This window comes from Ranitomeya variabilis, chromosome 2 (assembly GCF_051348905.1).
Source record: "Ranitomeya variabilis isolate aRanVar5 chromosome 2, aRanVar5.hap1, whole genome shotgun sequence".
In the NCBI taxonomy this organism is placed as follows: domain Eukaryota; kingdom Metazoa; phylum Chordata; class Amphibia; order Anura; family Dendrobatidae; genus Ranitomeya; species Ranitomeya variabilis.
In genome coordinates this window covers 722,348,784-722,365,699 of record NC_135233.1, presented here as the reverse complement: position 1 = coordinate 722,365,699, position 16,916 = coordinate 722,348,784, and the positions used below count along the sequence as shown (strand labels likewise).

The 16,916-nt window shown below is 45.5% G+C and overlaps 1 protein-coding gene across 3 annotated transcripts in view; it reads left to right on the top strand.

The window, feature by feature from the left end:
- The first annotated feature begins 15,478 nt into the window (after positions 1-15,478).
- The window catches only part of CEP85L (centrosomal protein 85L), a 119,486-nt gene continuing 118,048 nt past the window's right edge, over positions 15,479-16,916 (top strand). For 2 of the 3 annotated variants that reach the window (XM_077289534.1, XM_077289533.1), the window contains exon 1: positions 16,709-16,867. In XM_077289534.1, the coding sequence (XP_077145649.1) occupies positions 16,711-16,867 (157 nt within the window). In that variant the 5' untranslated portion in view covers positions 16,709-16,710. Of the gene's footprint in view, positions 15,939-16,708; positions 16,868-16,916 lie in introns of those variants that run through there. The other variant, XM_077289535.1, reaches the window with a different exon arrangement.

The window sequence follows — 16,916 nt, the reverse complement described above, 5'->3', positions numbered from 1 at the left end:
GTATATAAAGGTATATAAAATTTAACATTTAATTAAATTATTCAAATATATGGAGCCCTCTAATCCAATGAAAAACAATACAAAGAAAACACAAAAAAAAATGTAAGTTCACATAGAGACCATCACTTAGCAGTAGTGATAGATGAATGGAAATTCCTACACATGGGTAAGAGTATAAATGCACCAGATAATGTTATATATAAGTTTCAACCCAATACCTGTTTGTTTGTTTTTTTAACACACACATTGTCCTCTATCTGCTACAAAGATGCTGGAATGGGTGGACCTATGTCCTGGTGTGTGACAGTATGGTAAACAAAAAAAAATCATACAGAAAAAGGAACAACCTCACCCAGTGGTGTTCCTGATTAGACCAGATTGTGATCCGATGAGAATTGTAGGGTCCTGGTAATCCAGTTCGGGAGGGGGATGCTGTAAATCTTTGCCATACATTACCCCACCATAGGAAACCTCATAGGATCCATCAACTAAATCCCCAAATTGCTCCCAAATTGTATCAGTCGGATCATAGGGGAGATAAAGACTAAATAGATTTGGGTCTTAGCACAAATAGCATGATGGGTACATGCCCATCTTGTGTGCAGAGAGAAGAGGTCTGGTTCACTGGGTTGGCGATAAGAGACATTAAATAGACCGCCACTTGTGGTAGTAAAGGTGTCACTTCCAGTGCACTCCACCGTGGAGCTCACAGTTGACATGCATGTGTCACTTCCAGCACCGGTGCGTCTAATGAATCTTGCTATGTGACTTCCGGTGTGCAATGTCGTGGAGCGCATCGGTGGAATGCATATATCACTTCCGGGATGGCGTTCAAGGTACCAATATATAAATATAATAGCTACCTCTGAATATTATGGAGAGAGCATTTGAACTCTGTGTTCAGTTCCATAAAGGGCTAAATTAGGGGGGAAATTATAGGGATATTAAAAAGGGCAAACTCCCATTCAAAAGCCAAACATAAAATGTAAGCAGTACAAAAAAACCTGTTTTTATAAACAAATAAGATCCTACACCTCTTTAAGGAGGGAGGATCCAAGAAATGGACATTGGAGGTCAAATGAACAGAGGCAAAAGACTTGCCCAAAATAGGTTATCAGTGTTGATAAAGTATTTATTTTAAGCAGACTCCACAATTGCATGGTTACTTAAATTATAGAATATGAACTGTTAGTTTAAAGAGTATATTGGGGACCCACTGGGAAGGGGAGTTAGAAATCAAAGACATTAAAGACTACCTGAGAGTGGAGTTTGGCACCCTAAGAGATGAGAAGTGGCTCCCCCACTCAAAGATGGCTGACCTTATAAAGCACCCTAGGATGCCCTCCACTGCAAAGCGGTTAATGAGAATTTCTATTGAGCAGAAGAGAAAAAGGAAAAAGTAGGTAAAGTGTGGAAGAGATGGAAAGGAGGAATAGGGAGATATTGCACATGTAACCTGATCTCATAACTCTTATATTAAAACCTACCTATCAGTGGAGGTTGGCACCCTAAAGGGGAAACAAAAAGAAATTTAGAAGAAGGGCGGGGGAACAGTTGAGAGATATTGCCCTGAAAAGAGCTGTTGATTGGTAGCCTACCTAATTATCATATGAACTATGGCTTATGTCTCTTCACCTACTAGAAAATACGTCTGGCATAATTAAGAATAAATGCTGTGTCGTCACAAAATCTCATGCCCACTGTGCTTCTTTTTAATGTTGCATAAACTCACCTGCGGTGCCTTTTTCCAATCCGCAGCATGTCAATTTCTCTGGTGGGTGCGCTGAGTATTCTGTGGAGATTTTTCCCATAGACTTGCATTAGATGTGGAGAATCCACAGAAAAAAAAAAAAAACACATACATTTTTAGTGGGGTTCAGCTGTTGAAACCCATCAAAAACGCATGTAATCTGCACCTAAGTATAGCAATAGAGTTTTGTTAAAGCAAAAAGCGAAGAAGTGTCCCCAAATCCTGGCCCTCCTCGACACATCCCCACACTCATTTCTAACCCCCTACCTCGATCCTCTGCACGTTTTCCCAACCATGACAACCTCATACCCATTCATCCAGCCCCCACTTCCTCGGTCCCCTTACCTGGAGCACTATGGAACGCACGCTCCGTCTGCAACAAACTGCCATTTATCCATGACCTCTTCATCACCAACAAACTCTCCTTCCTTGGCATCACAGAAACCTGGCTCACCCCCTCTGACTCGGCCTCTCCAGCTGCGCTTTCCTACGGCGGTCTCCACCTCTCGCTCCACCAACAAACGTGGTGGAGGGGTTGGCTTGCTCCTGTCCGACAACTGGTTCTTCACTCCAATCCCGCTACCACCCTCCGCTACTCTTCCCTCATTTGAGGTGCACTCCATCCACATCTATTCCCCCTCCAACCTCCAGCTGGCTGTCATCTACTGCCCCCCAGAACTAGCCATCTCCACCTTTCTCGACCACTTCACCACATGGCTACTTCATTTCCTCTGTTGACATCCCCACTATCATCATGGGTGATTTCAACATCCCCATTGACACTTCCACCTCAGCTGCTTCTAAACTTATATCACTGACTGCCTCCTTTGGCCTCACTCAATGGTCCTCTGAGGCCACTCACAAAGATGGCCACACGCTGGACCTCATCTTCACCCGCCTCTGCTCCCTTACTAATCTCACTAATTCACCCCTCCCCCTGTTTGACCACAACCTACTGACATTCTCTTCCCTCTCCTCTCCTAGTGTGCAACCCCCACTCCACAAACTCCCTCGCAGAAATCTCAAACATCTCAACTTACAATCACTCTGAGTCCCTTCTCCCTCTTACCAACATAGCCTCCCTTCATGACACAGATGCTGCTGCTGCTTTTTATAACACCACAATAACAGCAATACTCAATTCGGCCGCCCCGCTCATGCATAGCAAAACTCGTACAATCAACAGGCAGCCTTGGCTGACCAGCCTGACCAAAGAATTGAGACGGGCTTCTAGGATCGCTGAGTGGAGATGGAAGCGATCCCGCTCTGCCGAGCACTTCACTGCATACAAGCAGTCCCTCGCCAGCTTCAAGTCCGCGCTCACTGCCGCAAAACAAACTTACTTCTCATCTCTCATATCCTCCCTGTCTCACAACCCTAAACAGCTTTTCAAACACTTTCAATTCTCTACTCTGTCCCCCTGCACCCCCTCCCTCTCCTCTCATTTCTGCTGAAGACTTCGCCTCTTTCTTTAAACAGAAGATCAATACGATCAGAGAAAGCTTTGGTCCACAGCGCCCACTGCCCCTCTTAGCTGCTAACCCCTGCTCCTCCAAAACCAGCTTCTCCACCATGACAGAAGATCAGCTCTCCACCCTCCTGTCAAGATCACACCTCACCACCTGCACACTCGACCCGATCCCGTCCCACCTCATCCCTAACCTTTCCACGGTCTTCATCCCAACCCTAATGCACCTCTTCAACCTCTCACTCAACAGGTGTCTTCCCCTCATTCTTCAAACATGCCAAGATCACACCCATCCTCAAAAAGCCCTCCCTCGACTCATCCTCTGTGTCTAGCTATCGCCCGATATCTCTTCTCCCTTATGCCTCCAAATTGCTGGAGCAACATGTCCATCTTGAACTGTCCTCCCACCTCTCCTCCCTCTTTGATCGGTTACAATCTGGCTTCCGTTCCCATCACTCAACTGAAACTGCCCTAACTAAAGTCACCAATGACCTACTAACCGCCAAGAGCAAGCGACACTACTCTGTCCTCCTTCTCCTGGACCTGTCTTCTGCCTTTGACACTGTGGACCACTCCCTTCTGCTACAAATCCTCTCATCTCTTGGCATCACAGACTTGGCCCTTTCCTGGATCTCGTCATATCTGACAGACCAGACATTCAGTGTCTCCCTCCCCCACACCACCTCCTCACCTCGCCCCTTGTCAGTTGGTGTTCCTCAAGGCTCTGTTCTAGGACCCCTACTCTTCTCCATCTACACCTTCGGTCTGGGACAGCTCATAGAATCCCACAGTATGCAGTACCATCTCTATGCTGACGACACGCAGATCTACCTATCCGGACCTGACCTCCTTACTCACCAAAATCCCACACTGTCTGTCTGCTATTTCAGCCTTCTTTTCTGCTCGCTTTCTATAACTGAACATGGACAAAACAGAATTCATCATCTTTCCCCCATCTCACTCTACCCCTCCACCAGACCTATCCATCAATGTCAATGACTGCTCACTTTCCCCAGTCCCACACGCCCGGTGCCTCGGGGTGATCCTCGACTCTGCCCTCTTTCAAGCCACATATCCAAGCCCTTGCCTCCTCCAACTCAAAAACATTTCCCGGATCCACGGATACCTTGACCGCGACACCGCAAAAACACTAGTGCATGCCCTTATCTCCCGCCTCGACTACTGCAACCTCCTACTCTCTGGGCTCCCCTCTGGCACCACTCCAATCCATCCTACACTCTGCTGCCCGACTAATCTACCTGTCTCCCCGCTATTCCCCAGCCTCTCCCCTATGCCAAGCCCTTCACTGGCTTCCTATCGCCCAGAGACTCCAGTTCAAAACCCTCACAATGACCTACAAAGCCATCCACAACCTATCTCCTCCATACATCTGTGACATGATCTCCCGGTACCTACCAACACGCAACCTCCGATTTTCTCAAGACCTCCTTCTCTACTCCCCTCTCATCTCTTCTTCCCACAACCGCATCCAAGACTTCTCCCGTGCTTCCCCCATACTCTGGAACTCTCTACCCCAGCACAGACTCTCGCCTACCATAGAAACCTTCAAAAAGAACCTGAAGACTCACCTCTTCCGACAAGCCTACAGCCTGCAGTGATCCTGAACCTACTGAACCGCCGCACAACCAGCTCTACCCTCTCCTAGTGTATCACCCGTCCCCTGCAGACTGTGAGCCCTCGCGGGCAGGGTTCTCCCTCCTTATGTACCCGTATGCCTTGTATTTTGCTCATGTTTAATGTATTTGTCTATATTTGCCCCGTATTTCACATGTAAAGCGCCGTGGAATAAATGGCGCTATAAAAATGTATAATAATAATAATAAAAAGTATAAAAAAACAAGCCAGTTTTATTTAAAGCATGACATACTTCAGAGATAAAAAAATGCAGCATCAATAACGCGATAAAAACATGTTAAAAACCACACACAAAACGCAATGAAAAACCGCAAGTCACCAAAAAAAAAAAATATATATAGGTGCAGAAATGGTGCAAACATTCTGCAACATCAAAAACTCATCGTGGGAAAGTAGCCTTACTTTACACAACTGTCAGCTATTATACTGTATATCATATACACTACAGACCAAAATTTTGCACACCTTCTCATGATTTTTCTGTATTTTCATGACTATGAAAATGGTACATTCACTCTGAAGGCATCAAAACTATGAATTAACACATGTGGAATTATATACTTAACAAAAAAGTGTGAGACAACCGAAATTATGTCTTATATTCTAGGTTCTTCAAAGTAGCCACCTTTTGCTTTGATGACCGCTTTGCACACTCTTGGCATTCTCTTGATGAGCTTCAAGAGGTAGTCACAGGCAATGGTTTTCACTTTACAGGTGTGACCTGTCAGGTTTAATAAGTGGGATTTCTTGCCTTATAAATGGGGTTGGGACCATCAGTTGTGTTGTGCAGAAGTCTGGTGGATACACAGCTGATAGTCCTACTGAATAGACTAATAAAATTTGTATTATGGCAAGAAAAAAGCAGCTAAGTAAAGAAAAATGAGTGGCCATCATTACTTTAAGAAATGAAGGTCAGTCAGTCCGAAAAATTGGGAAAACTGTGAAAGTGTCCCCAAGTCAACCATCAAGTGCTACAAAGAAACTGGCTCACATGAGGACCGCCCCAGGAAAGGAAGACCAAGAGTCACCTCTGCTTCTGAGGATAAGTTTATCCGAGTCACCAGCCTCAGAAATTGCAGGTTAACAGCAGCTCAGATTAGAGACCAGGTCAATGCCACACAGAGATCTAGCAGCAGACACATCTCTACAACAACTGTTAAGAGGAGACTTTGTGCAGCAGGCCTTCATGGTAAAATAGCTGCTAGGAAACCACTGCTAAGGACAGGCAACAAGCAGAAGAGACTTGTTTGGGCTAAAGAACACAAGGAATGGACATTAGACCAGTGGAAATCTGTGCTTTGGTCTGATGAGTCCAAATTTGAGATCTTTTGTTCCAACCACCGAGTCTTTGTGCGACGCAAAAAAGGTGAACGGATGGACTCTACATGCCTGGTTCCCACCGTGAAGCATGGAGGAGGAGGTGTGATGGTGCTTTGCCGGTGACACTGTTGGGGATTTATTCAAAATTGAAGGCATACTGAACCAGCATGGCTACCACAACAACTTGCAGCGGCATGCTATTCCATCCGGTTTGTGTTTAGTTGGACCATCATTTATTTTTCAACAGGACAATGACCCCAAACACACCTCCAGGCCGTGTAAGGGCTATTTAACCAAGAAGGAGAGTGATGGGGTGCTATGCCAGATGACCTGGCCTCCACAGTCACCAGACCTGAACCCAATCGAGATGGTTTGGGGTGAGCTGGACCGCAGAGTGAAGGCAAAAGGGCCAACAAGTGCTAAGCATCTCTGAGAACTCCTTCAAGATTGTTGGAAAACCATTCTCGGTGACTACCTCTTGAAGCTCATCAAGAGAATGCCAAGAGCATGCAAAGCAGTCATCAAAGCAAAAGGTGGCTACTTTGAAGAACCTAGAATATAAGACATATTTTCAGCTGTTTCACACTTTTTTGTTAAGTATCCACATGTGTTAATTCATAGTTTTATGCCTTCAGTGTGAATGTACAATTCTCATAGTCATGAAAATACAGAAAAATCTTTATATGAGAAGGTGTGTCCAAACTTTTGGTCTATACTGTATTGTCATTGTAACTTCAACACATTGTCGGTTGTGGTGACTAATGTTAGTCACTGGATTCAGAATGATAAATATACAGGTGCTTCTCACAAAATTAGAATATCATCAAAAAGGTAATTTATTTCGGTTCTTCAATACAAAAAGTGAAACTCATTATATAGAGTCATTACAAACAGTGATCTATTGATGATTATGGCTTACAGCAAATGAAAACCCAAACGTTATTATCTTAGTAAGTTAAAATTATAACACAAGCTTGAAAAAATGATTTTAAAATCCGAAATGTTGGCCTACTGAAATGTATGTTTTGTAAATGCACTCAATACTTGGTCGGGGCTCCTTTTGCATCAATTACTGCATCAATGTGGCGTGGCATGGAGGCGATCAGCCTGTAGCACTGCTGAGGTGTTATGGAAGCCCAGGTTCCCTTGATAGCAGCCTTTAGCTCGTCTGCATTGTTGGGTCAGGTGTCTCGCATCTTCCTCTTGACAATACCCCATAGATTCTCTATGGGATTAAGGTCAGGCGAGTTTGCTGGCCAACAGAGATACTGCTGTTTTTAAACCAGGTATTGGTACTTTTGGCAGTGTGGACAAGTGCCAAGTCCTGCTGGAGAATGAAATTTCCATCTTCAAAAAGCTTGTCAGAGGGAAGCATGAAGTGCTCTAAAATTTCCTGGTAGACAGCTGCGCTGACTTTGGTCTTGACAAAACACAGTGGACCTACACCAGCAGATGACATGGCTCCCCAAACGATCACTGATTGTGGAAATTTCACACTAGACCTCAAGCAGCTTGGATTGTCCATCTCTCCACTCTTCTTCCAGACTCTGGGACCTTGATTTCCAAATGTAATGCAAAATTTACTTTCATCTGAAAACAACACGTTGGACCACTGAGCAACAGTCCAGTTCTTTTTCTCCTTGGCCCAGGTAAGACGCTTCTGGCGTAGTCTATTGGTCATGAGTGGCTTGACACAAGGAATATGACACTTGTAGCCCATGTCCTGGATACGTCTGTGTGTGGTGGCTCTTGAAGCAATGACTCCAGCAGCAGTCCACTCCTTGTGAATCACCCCCAAATTTTTGAATGGCCTTTTCTTAACAATTCTTTCAAGGCTGCGGTTATCCTGGTTGCTTGTGCACCTTTTTCCTACCACACTTTTTCCTTCCACTCAACTTTCCATTAATATGCTAGTATACAGCACTCTGTGAGCAGCCAGATTCTTTAGCAATTACCTTTTGTGGCTTGTGGAGTGTGTCAATGACTGCTTTCTGGACATCTGTCAAGTCAGCAGTCTTCCCTATGATTGTAGAGCCTACTGAAACAGACTAAGGGACCTTTTTAAACACTTAGGAAGCCTTTGCAAGTGTTTTTTTTTCCGTTAATTATTCTAATTTACTGAGATAATGACTTTTGGGTTTTCATTGGCTGTAAGAGATAATCATCAACATAAACAGAAATAAACACTTGAAACAGATCACTCTGTAATGACTATGTGATATATAAGTTTCACTTTTTTTCATTGAAGAACTGAAATTAACTTTTGGATGATATTCTAATTTTGTGAGAAGCACTTGCATATCACCCCAGCCTCTACTAGGGTTGCCTTTTAGATGTGATGTGTCAATGGCAGAATATTTGCTGCATGCCTGAAATATTGTAAAGTTGAGGTGCATTGACCCATATTATCTATGGGTGATTGAAGTGCAACAATAACACAATTTACTTGTGCCTATGACAGATTGGCAGCAAGTGCTGTAATATCAGCAGTATTCAAGAGTTATTTGCTGCCAACAAAGGATGAAATATTATATCACAATATCTCATTACGTTATATTAGGTGACCGACAATATTGAATACTTCAGCACTTTGATGAAAAGTAAAAATATCTTATGATATCAAATAAGTTAATTGGAGTATGCCAGTTCTAATGCTCTTCTGATACATCTGGCATGTCTCATTTTAGATGACATGACCAAAAGGTATGCAATATGGTGAGTGTCTTTCCTTTTTCTACTACAATAAGGAGCAAAATTAAAGGGAACCTGTCACCCCCAAAATCGAGGGTGAGCTAGGCCCACCGCCATCAGGGGCTTATCTACAGCATTCTGGAATGCTGTAGATAAGACCCCGATGTAACCTAAAAGATGAGAAAAAGAGGTTATATTATACTCACCCAGGGGCATTCCCGCTGCTGGTCCGTTCCGGCGCCTCCTATCTTCATCAGATGACGTCCTCTTCTGGTCTTCAAGCTGCGGCTCCTGTGCAGGCATACTTTGTCTGCCCTGTTGAGGGCAGAGCAAAGTACTGCAGTGTGCAGGCGCTGGGCCTCTCTGACCTTTCCCGGCGCCTGTGCACTGCAGTACTTTGCTCTGCCCTCAACAGGGCAGACAAAGTATGCCTGCACCGGAGCCGCAGCGTGAAGACCAGAAGAGGACGTCATCTGATGAAGATGGGAGGCCCCGGACCAGACTGCGATGCCCATCGGACCGGACCGCCCCCCCCCAGGTGAGTATAATCTAACCTCTTTTTCTCATCTTTTAGGATACATCAGGGGCTTATCTACAGCATTACAGAATGCTGTAGATAAGCCCCTGATGCCGGTGGGCTTACCTCACCCTCGATTTTGGGGGAGACAGGTTCCCTTTAAAGAAAGCTTCTTATGCATTTTACACCATTTAAAGAAGAGTATCAATCCCACTTCTTGACTGAAAAGGTGAGATCTACTAATGCATTAATCCCTTCCAAAAATATGAAATTATTATTATTTTTTTTACTTTCGACTCTGAAAAACTCTTACTGTAGTGCTTATTCATTCTCATCTTGACTGTAGCAACTCTCCGCAAATTGGTCTCCCTCTTACTAAACTCTCCCCTCTCTAATCCATCTGGAATGCTGCAGCAAGGATCATTTTCCTGTCCAACCGCTACACCGATGCCTCCACCCTGTGCCAGTCATTGCACTGGTTGCCCATCCGCTACAGAATACATTATAAATGTATCACTCTCGCCCACAAAGTATTCCATGGTTCAGGACCAACCTACATCTACTCCCTCATTTCTCTCTAACACCATACCCTCCATTCCGCTAGTGACCTTAGACTAACATCCTCAATGATCCGAACCGCCCACTACTGTCTGAAAGACTTATCCCATTTGGGCCAGTTCTCTGGAATGAACCCTGGACAAGCCGATTAATTCCCAGTATCTACAGCTTATAGAGTTTGGAATTCCTCCTCCTCCCGCACGCCATACAGTTCATTAATGTCCATGGAGCACAACAGGCACCAACATACGACAATACGGTTGCAGTCTCTAATCATGCTGGACTTTACTCCGTCCAGTTACCATGGATGACTGCACAGCACCCCATACGCTGAGTTACCTTCTAGGAGCTCCTGCTCCATACGCTGACTCCTGTCAGTACTCTCTCTCAGGGAAGTTGCCGAACTGGGATTACCGTCCCGGGCAATGCTTTACTCACCAGGCCACCTGACAGTCCAGATCCTCAGATGGGCTGTAGCTTCCCCAAACGCAGTGCCATCACGGACTCTGCACACGCGTCCTCTCTGTGCGCTATTCAGGACATCCATCCCCATCTGGGACCGTCCAACACACAGGCCCCAGGTCCAAGGCCTCCCCCATGTGCTCTTCAGGGATCTAGTCCTACTCCCAGGACCTCCCAACACAGAAGCCCTCCAGGACCTGGCACACAGATCACTCAGGTCCATCCATTTCCTTCCCTGTGACCCACATGGTCACATTATATACTTGTAGCCACTCCCATAGGTGGGAGGTGGCTTGTTCAACCATTACAACTACAGATATGCCTCCATGCATATCCTGAGGAGCACATGCAGTGCCACCTAGCTGTAACAGGGGTCACTGCATCACAGTACCCAATGTGGTATCAGTAAAAAATGGCAGCTCATCAAGCAAAAATCAAGCTCCCACTCTGTTAATGGAAAAGTAAGAATATTACAGGTCTTAGAAAATGAGGACACAAAGCAAAACATTTTTTCTTTACAAAATTCAGAAATTTTCATGTTTTGCATTTTTTTCCCCTCTTCTTCTTCTAAGGGCCATATCTTTTTTATTTTTCCATCGACATAGCCGTATGAGGGCTTGTTTTTGGCAGGACAAGTTGTACTTTTGAATGAAACTATTTATTTTATCATCTGATGTACTGGAAAGTGGAGAAAAATTTCAAGTATGGCAAAACTGCAAAAAAGAGCAATTCTACATTTTTTTTTTATTTCTTATGTTCACTATATGGTAAAAATTACCTGGCAATATGATTTTTCAGGTCAGTATGATTTTGGAGATGCCCAGGTTTCACCAATGGTATGTCCCTTCGTCTCCAGCCATTATCAGAAAACAAACAACACTTTCTTACAGTAAATGAAAAGAAGGTGACTCAATAAGTCAGTGTAAGGCTTCTTTCACACTAGCGTCGGGCTCGACGTTCCCGACGCTAGCGTTGTCTCCGCCGCACAACGGGGGCAGCGGATGCATTTTTCCAGCGCATCCGCTGGCCCATTGTGAGGTGCGGGGAGGTGGGGGCGGAGTTCCGGCCACGCATGCGCGGTCGGAAAAGACGTTTACGACGGAGCAAAAAACATTGCAAGCAACGTTTTTTGCTCCCGACAGTCCGCCACTGCACGACGCATCCGTCGCACGACGGGTGCGACGTGTGGCAATCCGTCACAATGCGTCGCTTAATGTTAATAAATGGTGAAAAAACGCATCCTGCAAACACTTTTGCAGGATGCGTTTTTTCGGCAAAACGACGCATTGTGACGGAATGCAGTTAACGCTAGTGTGAAAGTAGCCTAAGGCTACTTTCACACTAGCATCGTTCGACGCACGTCGCAATGCGTCGTTTTGGAGAAAAAACGCATCCTGCAAATTTGCCCGCAATTTTTCTCCATAGACTTTCATTAGCGGCGGATTGCCACACGTCGCATCCGTCTTGCGACGGATGCGTCGTGTTTTGGCGGACCGTTGGCACAAAAAAAGTTCCATGTAACTTTTTTTGTGCGTTGTGTCCGCCATTTTCGACACGCATGCGCGGCCGGAACTCCGCCCCCTCCTCCCCGCAACTCACAATGGGGCAGCGGATGTGTTGTAAAACTGCTTCCGCTGCCCACGTCGTGCTAAATTAACACACTGTCCGTCGGTATGTCGGCCAATGGTTTGCGACGGACCGTACCGACGGACTAGTGTGAAAGTAGCCTTAGCAATAAAAGGTTTCAAGGCTGGTATTAGATTCACTTCTGCCCTCTGCAGGTGGAGAAAGAAGGATGAGGTAGTGTGTTTGGATGAAAGGGTGAAGGCCATGTCCACACGTTCAGTATTTGGTCAGAATTTTACCTCAGTATTTATAAGCCAAAACCAGGAGTGGGTGATAAATATAGAAGTGGTGCATATGTTTCTATTATACTTTTCCTCTAATTGTTCCACTCCTGGTTTTGGCTTACAAATACTGAGGTAAAATACTGACCAAATACTGCTAGTGTGAATGTGGCCTTAAGGGCTCATTTCCACTGGCGAGAGACAAATCGGCCCGTATTCTGGACCGAAAAAAGGGATGTAGCGTATGCGATTGTCATGCGAGTGTCATGCGAGTGCAATGCGATTTTTAATCGCATCATCCGTATGACATCAGTATGACATCCGTATTGCTGTCCGATTTTTACGCACCAGTGTCCTTTGAAAAGCCGGTAATTCGGCGAGGTGTACAGTAAAATCACACTGACAGGTTAGAATAGAGTAGATATATGCACATAGAATGTGTATATATACATATATACATGTCAGTGAGACACCTATATATGTATATTTATATTTAATGCAGCGCTAGATAGCTTAAAAGCCTCTAATTCAATTGCCGGCTTTTTCCTTCTCCTTCACAAACCCGACAGGATATGAGACATGGTTTACATACAGTAAACCATCTCATATCCCCATTTTTTTTTTGCATATTCCACACTACTAATGTTAGTAGTGTGTATGTGCAAAATTTCTGCGCTGTAGCTGCTAAAATAAAGGGTTAAATGGCGGAAAAAATTGGCGTGGGCTCCCGCGCAATTTTCTCCGCCAGAGTGGTAAAGCCAGTGACTGAGGGCAGATATTAATAGCCAGGAGAGGGTCCATGGTTATTGGCCCCCCCGTGGCTAAAAACATCTGCCCCCAGCCACCCCAGAAAAGGCACATCTGGAAGATGCGCCTATTCTGGCACTTGGCCACTCTCTTCCCACTCCCTGTAGCGGTGGGATATGGGGTAATGAAGGGTTAATGCCACCTTGCTATTGTAAGGTGACATTAAGCCAGATTAATAATGGAGAGGCGTCAATTATGACACCTATCCATTATTAATCCATTTGTCTGAAAGGGTTAAAAAACACACACACATGATTAAAAAGTATTTTAATGAAAGAAACAAACAGGTTGTTTTAATAATTTATTGCTCTCTCAATCCATCAGCAACACCCTCGCTTGGCAAAATAATAAACACACAATATACATACCTTCTGATGTCCTATCACGTCCCATGAGGTAATCCATCTGAAGGGGTTAACTAATATTACAGGCATGAGCTGCGATAAACCACTCGCTCGTGCCTGTAATCCCCCGGGTGCTGAAAGGAAAGCAGAGTGATCTATACTTACATTCAGTCGCGGTGATGCGCCCCTGCTGGATGTTCTCATGAACTGCAGCCTGGGAACTTTTTCCCACGCTCCAGGTCATATGAGGACATCCACCAGGGGGCGCATCACCGCGACTGAAGGAAATGTAGGTCAATGACCTACATTTCCATCATTCTCCGGGGAATTACAAGCACGAGCACAGCTGCCTTTGCAGGGCTCCTGCTTGTAAATTATTTTAACCCCTTCAGATGGATTACCTCGTGGGACGTGACGGTTCAACAGAGGGTATGTATCTTGTGCGTTTATTGTTTTGCCAAGCGAGGGTCAGCAAATGGATTGAGAGAGCAATAAAATATTAAAACAACCGCTGTGTTTATTTCATTAAAATACTTTTAAATCATGTGTGTGTGTGTGTGTGTGTTTTAACCCTTTCAAACAATTGGATTAATAATGGATAGGTGTCATCATTGACGCCTCTCCATTATTAATCTGGCTTAATGTCACCTTACAATAGCAAGGTGGCATTAACCCTTCATTACCCCATATCCCACTGCTACTCTGGCGGAGAAAATTGTGCGGGAGCCCACGCCAATTTTTTCCGCCATTTAACCCTTTATTTTAGCAGCTACAGCACCCAAATTTTGCACATACACACTACTAACATTAGTAGTGTGGAATATGCAAAAAAAGGGGATATGAGATGGTTTACTGTATGTAAACCATGTCTCATATCCTGTCGGGTTTGTGAAGGAGAGAGCAAAAGCCGGCAATTGAATTAGCGGCTTTTATGCTATCTAGCGCTGCATTAAATATAAATATACATATATAGGTGTCTCACTGACATATATATGTATATATACACATTCTATGTGTATATATCTAGTCTATTCTAACCTGTCAGTGTGATTTTACTGTACACCGCGCTGAATTGCCGGCTTTTCAAAGGACACCGGTGCGTAAAAATCAGACAGAACTCGCATGGTGCTGTGCGATTTTTTTTCTCGCACCCATTGACTTGCATTGGCGAGTCTCGTCCGAGACTCGCAGCAAATTGCAGCATGCTGCGATTTTTTTCTCAGTCCGATTTCGGCAGAGAAAAAAATCGCAAATGAAAAGACACCTATTGAATAACATTGGTCCGAGTGCAATCCGATTTTTTATCGGATTGCACTCGTCCGTTTTCCTCGCCAGTGGAAATGAGCCCTAAGAGTGAGATGTATGGCAGCTGTAACAGACAATAACTGTGCTGTAATCTGCTACGTTACATAGGACTGGTATCTACCACTGCTATATGGCAGTAATATCCATGTTGGTCTTTGTATAGAGATTAGTTTCAGTAGCAGCGCAATCATCTGCTGAGGTTCTCCTCCACTATTTGGGTGCACCACCATACTTGTAATCAGGGTTATCTGGTTACAATGTACTGTAAATCAATGGAAAAAAAAAAGCTGTAAACATGGTGCGAAAAAATCAGTGCGGAATTGCTGCGGATTTCAAAGAAGTTCATGTCACTTATTTTGTGTGGATCTGCAGCGTTTCTGCACCCCTCCATGATAGAAATCCACAGTGGCAAAAACCGCAGAAAATCCGCACAAAATCCAGAGCAATTCCGCATAAAAACCGCACAAAATCCGCGGCAAATCCACAGCTGCGGATTTTGCCAGGAGCTGCGGATTTTGTGCAGATAATTCTGCACCTCTTTTCTTACGTGTGCACATAGACTAAAAGTCTCTGAACCAATTTGGCTGTAGAGCAGAGTAATTCACAATATTCAGTGTGGTGTCCTCATTCCAGTCTGGAGACAAATCCTTCTACTGAAATGGCTAATAACAGAAAACAGGTGACAGGACCCCTCAGGGGGCGACCTCCCTCCAGGCTGGGGAGAAAATGAAATCCTTTGTCGTGTGTGAGTTCAGGGCAGACCACGTGACACTGAGATTTAGAGACGCGGAGCTCCCCCTGGCGGCTACTGCAGGTGCTGCAGCGCTCTGGAGGTGTCAGGCAGCCTGTGCTTCCAGTCTCGCTCCTCCTCCTCCTCCTTCCCGTCGTCTTCTCCGATCTCCCACCCTCCGTGCACGTAATCCAGACTGGACTCTAGCACAGCATCCCGGCCCTGATCCCTCCGAGACCCCCGCGGATTACACTCACAGCCCTGAAGTGAGAGGACATGTCCGCTCCTGGATCACAACTGGGGGGATCGCGCTATTGGGGGCCGTGATCTGCCCGCTCTGCATTACACGGCCGCTCCAATCTGGGATCTGGACTGTGCGATCACTAGCAATCGCTGCCCTCTGATCTGCTGTGACGCCCCCCGCAGGTATGTGGGGGAGGATGGTCTCGGATTACGGCTCTGGATTCAGCAGTTTCACCACAGGTAAGTTCTCATGACGAGGAAATGACCGTGTCCCTCCCCAGGACCCCACATGTCCCCTGACACCCCGGGACTGCGCCCGCTATACAGGGGACCGTTATATAACGCCCGTGTACGGTACATCTCACACACCGCCACTGCTGGGCGCCCTCCTGGACGTGGCAGAGTCCTGTGCCATGTGTGCTCGGGACTGGGAGGACTACTACTTCCTACTGCCCATTGTGTATGTACATGTGTGCTCAGCACTGGGAGGACTACTACTTCCTACTGTCCATTGTGTATGTACATGTGTGCTCAGCACTGGGAGGACTACTACTTCCTACTGTCCATTGTGTATGTACATGTGTGCTCAGCACTGGGAGGACTACTACTTCCTACTGTCCATTGTGTATGTACATGTGTGCTCAGCACTGGGAGGACTACTACTTCCTACTGTCCATTGTGTATGTACATGTGTGCCCAGCACTGGGAGGACTACTACTTCCTACTGCCCATTGTGTATGTACATGTGTGCTCAGCACTGGGAGGACTACTGCTCCCACTGTCCATTGTGTGTACATGTGTGCCCAGCACTGGGAGGACTACTACTTCCTACTGTCCATTGTGTGTGTACATGTGTGCTCAGCACTGGGAGGACTACTACTTCCTACTGCCCATTGTGTATGTACATGTGTGCTCAGCACTGGGAGGACTACTGCTCCCACTGTCCATTGTGTGTACATGTGTGCCCAGCACTGGGAGGACTACTACTTCCTACTGTCCATTGTGTATGTACATGTGTGCTCAGCACTGGGAGGACTACTACTTCCTACTGTCCATTGTGTATGTACATGTGTGCTCGGGACTGGGAGGGCAACTACTTCCTACTGTCCATTGTGTATGTACATGTGTCCTCAGCACTGGGAGGACTACTACTTCCTACTGCCCATTGTGTATGTACACGTGTGCTCAGCACTGGGAGGACTACTACTTCCTACTGTC